Here is a 5,229-nt window from a genome sequence, read left to right as displayed (position 1 = left end):
TAAATAAATTAAAATATCGATAATGGCACGCTTTCCAACGTCCTGTTTCTTTCATGTGCGTTTTTTTTTAAATATATTCATTCATAATTGATATTTAATAAATAAATAAATATATATATAGGGTATAGTTATAGGATTATAATTATTATATAATTGTGATAGCTATCATCTCTTAATTACTATGCAATTATATAATATGTTACAACTATATAAAATAATTGTAACCTGTATGTATTACACTATAATATTAATTAATATTAATCATAGATAAAGTATTTATGTTATATCAATTACAATTCATAATTACTGTTGATAATATTGATTCAAAAATTAAATTATAATAGTTATGAACGGTAGGTCCGATGTTATTAATGTTAATGAGAACTGAAATGTCTATGTTATTGTAATTATTTGATAGAGAAATTATTAAAAATAAAAATATTTTTTTCCACTCCAAAGAATCTAAAATTTGAATCTCAATACAGCGTACGGTGGAGGATTTTTCCTCCAATAAAAAACAATGGACCTAAGAATGTTAATAGCTAGTGGAAAATTTTAAGATCAATTAATTAAAAATAAAAATGAATTGAAACTAGATAAGACGTTATTTTAATGATGAATTGCAGAAATAAAAAAAAAACATGAGAATAAGTCCGTTTTACAGACACAATGCATTTGATTTATACAAAGAAAAACATAATATGTTTATATCTTTTACAAGAAACCATAGCAACATGCAATAGCAACATATGCTTCTGACACCACACAAGCAAAAAAACCATGGTGAAAAATATCAACAAAATCTCTTCATCAAGACACACTCCCCAATCATTCGAAGTAATACCCTACAATTATCAAAAGTAATGAACAATATGAACATATAATTTAAGTTTTATTTTTTTTTAAAAAAAAAAGGATTTATGTAGAAATTTGAAGTTACCTGAATGATGAGTTTCTTCAAGCAGATCAATCACTCTTCGAGAAATCTTATTGATCTATTGCAAACCATTAGTTGATTGATAGTATATGTTTTTTTTTGGAGTTTTGGAATGAGAGATTAGTGGAGTTCATGATCCTGGCTCTGCAATCTTCTCTGGTTCGATTCATGCCTTTGGAGCCGGATTTGATCGTGCCGTTTCTTTATGAAATCGTCGAATCTCTGGTTCCACTCTTCGCGGCCCGTCGCCGACGGCAGCCTCGCCCGTATCGCTGCCGGTGCCGGCGACGGCCGCGGCGGTTCGGCCTTGCCTAGTGTTCCCCTGCCTCGCGGGGTCTTCTCCATGATCGCCTTCCAAGTCGCATCCATGGAGTCGTTCTCGTCGGAGATCTCCGCCGCCTTGTCTAGCGAATCGCCGTCGTCCGTTGCGTGGGAGTCGGTGAGCTGGGAGTCACCGGAGTCTGGATCTGGCGTTTCATCGGGCTCTGGCGACGGCGGGATGTGGGGCCAAGAGAAGGGCCTTGTGTCGGGCGAGAGAGAGACAGCGGGAGGAGAAGGAGGAGGAGGCTCGGAAGGTTTGATCTTTACAATATCTGCCACCTCCGTCGGCTTCTCCTCGACGTGGCAGGACTCGCCGTGGTGGTGCCTCTGGTCGGAGAGCTTCCATATCAGGAGGATGATGAGATTGATGACGACGAGGAGGTACGGCGGCGCGAGGCAGGAACAGAGCGAGGCCGAGAGGCGCGGGAGAGCGGAGGACAGGGCGGCGGCGGCGGGAGGGACGGCGAGCCTCAAGGCGGAGAGGATCCCAAGAAGGAAAAAAAGGATCTTGGATGCCCAAATCGCCTTCTCGACGCCATTGCTGGGAGATCTCGGTCTGAGATCCGCCATGGGTTCAAAAATCGGTGGAATTTTTACAGGAAATCGGATAAACCCTAGAGATCGCTCGATCGAGATTTGAGGAGCCGTCGTGAGGAAAATAGGATTCGGCGAGCGCTCGACCGCTTTTGGAAGGAGGATTTAATTACGGAGTGCGGTTGGAGCGGAAAGACCGCTTTCGGCGTGTAGCTTTAATTAAAAAACATTTTCAAAAAAAAAAACGTTCTACGGATTCTTCTCGACTTTGAATTCAAAGCCGTTATTTACAAATATATCTATATCGATTACAAAATCATAACGTTTGATGCGGCTAAGAAGAGCCTATCTCATACAAGTCAATTATCATATTGAAAAAAAGTTAAGAGGTCAATGTGTACAAATAAATAAGGTGCAATCAGTATAGCCGTATAGGTACCTCAGTCAATCGGAGAAACCATTATCCGATCAGATAAGATTAATTATTTGACACGCTAAATGAGCGAGGAGCTCATGCCTAATAGGCTGGTAATACGGGTCGATCAGGTAGTCCGACCAACTCTGAATACGGAGTTGGTAATACAGACCGATCGGGTCACCCAACCGACTCTGGGTACGGTGTTGGCATTATACTCATAACGGAGCACCCGTCCAACGCAAGGAGTAACACTACATAGGAGGGAAAGACAATTAATAAGGGGAAGAGAAAGCAAAGGAGAACACGGTAACTATTAAATATGTAGAAGACAAGACGAATATGTTTTCTATTTGTCATTAAACCACATCATTAAATAGGGGAAGACAAAATGTCACCCAGAAAGGTATAAAAGGGTCTACAGGTATGAGTAACAGACAAGAAAAATATTTCTAAGTTCTACGATTCTCTACTTTCTTACTCTCTTCCCTTGTTCTAATTTGAGCGTCGGAGGGCCAACGTCAGGGACCCCTTCCCTGGTCTTGGTTTTGTTTTGCAAGATCATCGAAGTCTTCTTCCTATCAGCGGCCACCCCATTCCCGGCTTTCCAACTTCCTTCATTCGGATAGGATCAATTTGGCGTTGTCTATGGGAACATTGCCTGTATCCGAATAAAAAGATGGAAGACGTTGGACGACTCACAACAGTGGCACTGATACAAGAGGAACTCGATGCACTAATACAAGCTCGAGCTACAAAAATATTGGAGCAACAGCAACAGGTGATGACCGATCGGCCAACGCATGATCCTGCCGCCTTTGCAGCAGGTCGGCAAACTGAAAGAGAAAGAGAAGATCGAGCGGATCAATTTTTCGCTCGGGAGCGGAATAGAAGACCGATCAGCTCCTATGAGGATGTCCGCAATACGCCAATTCCCTTCAACCGAACGCTGTCATGGGCTCCCCCAGTAGAAAAAGGCCGAGCGGATAAAACCGGGGATCCTCCTCGGATGAGGCACCCATACAGGATGAACGAAGAGGAAAAACGCCTAGGGAAGACAACTTGCCCGAGTTGGTCAATGAACAATTTTCGGAGGGAATCCTAAGTGACCCCCTACCGAAGCAGTATACCCCGTTAACGATTGGAGAATATAATGGAACAACTGACCTCGACGACCATTTGGCCAAGTTTGACAACGCGGCCACCCTTCATCAGTGCAGTCTTCCTTACTACTCTATCTGGATTAGCGCAACGGTGGTTCAAACGGTTGTCGAACAGCTCTATCTACAACTTCAAGGATTTTCGAGCGGCATTTCTACACCACTTTGCTAATAGCCGCCGTCACCAGAAGACTAGCGTAAATTTATTCTCGCTAAAGCAAGGGCCCCAAGAGGCCCTAAGGGCCTATATCCAACACTTTAATTAGATGGCGATGGATATTTCGACGGTCTCTTCAGATGTATTGGTGAACGCCTTCACTCAAGGACTCACCAAGGGAGAGTTCTTCCGATCACTTATTCGGCGACCGCCTAAAGACTTTGGGCACCTCTAAAAGAAGGTCAATGAGTACATTAATGTGGAAGAAGTCCAGACGGCAAGGAAGAAAGAGACGATCGCCGATCCTACAGCAGCATCCGAGCGGTGTCAATTAAGCAGTCATCAACCACCAAAAGGGCCCCGGACGAGAGCCCCTTTACACTAGGAACCTAAGCCACATGTCATACAGCAGGTGGAAGCCACTCGTCCAGGAGGCAAGAGGTGGGTGCCGATGTTTTGCACCTTTCACTAGTCAACGACGCATAACACCAGGGGTTGCTATGACCTGGCAAATGGCAGGTCAGTTCCACGCGGATACTACAGACGATCGCCACTTCCCGATCGACGTCACCGAAGCTGATCTGCAGAACGAAGGAATTCGAGGAGGGTGACTGGATCACATCATCACCAACCACAAAGGGACCGAATCCCTGCCTGAACTTCCTCTGAGCAAGCCAGACCATCCGCAAGGGAAGAAGAGAATCGAAGTAATGCCGCTCGGGGGGAGATAGGAATGATCGTCGGCGAGCCAACCAGCGGGGATTCTAACCGAGCAAGGAAGTTGCATGCATGGCGGCTCGAGATCCATGCTGTGGGTTGTAGCATGAAAAAAGCTGAGGGGCCCGAGATTAGCTTCAGCCCTAAGGATTTTGAGGGAGTGAAAGTCCCCTACGACGATGCATTAATCATCCGGGCGGTAATATCTAATTATACAGTCCATCTCACTTTTATTGATACAGGGAGCTCGGTAAATATCATATACCGGAAGACATTCGATCAATTGCAAATTGACCAGAGTGAACTGCTGCTAATGACGACTTTGCTCTACGGCTTCACGGGCAATGAAGTGTTGCTGATCGGCCAGATCAAGTTAGTCATCTCACTCAGAAAAGAGCCCCTGAAGCGGACAAGGACCACAAATTTCATAGTGATAGATGTGCCCTCGGCCTATAACGTCATTTTGGGTCGACCGACACTCAATGAGTTCCGAGCAGTGGTGTCCACCTTCTGCCAAAAAATTAAATTCCCTGTGGATGGTAAGGTAAGGGAAGTCAAAGGAGATCAATTGGTCGCTCAGCGTTGTTACGTCGAGATGGTCAGAATGGAAGCATGAGTCGCTCAGAAGACCCCCACGCTTGGAGGTGAACGTCATCGCCAAAAAACCCCCCCACACTGGTGTACGAAGAAAAAGAAGAAGTTCATATCCACCTTGACCGCCCGGAAGCAACTACCTTCATTGCTACCAATCTGGAGGTTGAGAAAAAGACGGAACTGGCAGCTTGCCTCAGACAGAACCATGATATGTTCGCTTGGTCAACACACGAGCTTCTCGGTATCTTGCTGAGTGTGGCCCAACATAAACTACACGTCCGACAGGATGCTCGGCCTGTCAAATAAAAGAAAAGGGACTTCAGCGCAGAGCAGAACTTGGTCATCCGAGCGGAGATAGAGAAATTGTTGGAGGCCGACCATATACGAGAGGTAC

The 5,229-nt window shown here is 44.7% G+C and overlaps 1 protein-coding gene across 1 annotated transcript; it reads right to left on the bottom strand.

The window, feature by feature from the left end:
* Positions 1–656: 656 nt before the first annotated feature.
* LOC122049429 lies at positions 657–1,975 on the bottom strand. Its single transcript, XM_042610813.1, has 2 exons — positions 941–1,975; positions 657–845 (listed from the first exon to the last, which is right to left on the bottom strand). The coding sequence occupies exon 1, from the start codon at positions 1,826–1,828 to the stop codon at positions 1,058–1,060; it is 771 nt and encodes a 256-aa protein (XP_042466747.1). The 5' UTR covers positions 1,829–1,975; the 3' UTR covers positions 657–845; positions 941–1,057.
* Positions 1,976–5,229: the final 3,254 nt, after the last annotated feature.

Source organism: Zingiber officinale, chromosome 2B, assembly GCF_018446385.1.
Source record: "Zingiber officinale cultivar Zhangliang chromosome 2B, Zo_v1.1, whole genome shotgun sequence".
NCBI lineage: Eukaryota > Viridiplantae > Streptophyta > Magnoliopsida > Zingiberales > Zingiberaceae > Zingiber > Zingiber officinale.
This window is presented reverse-complemented; position numbering and strand designations above follow the sequence as displayed.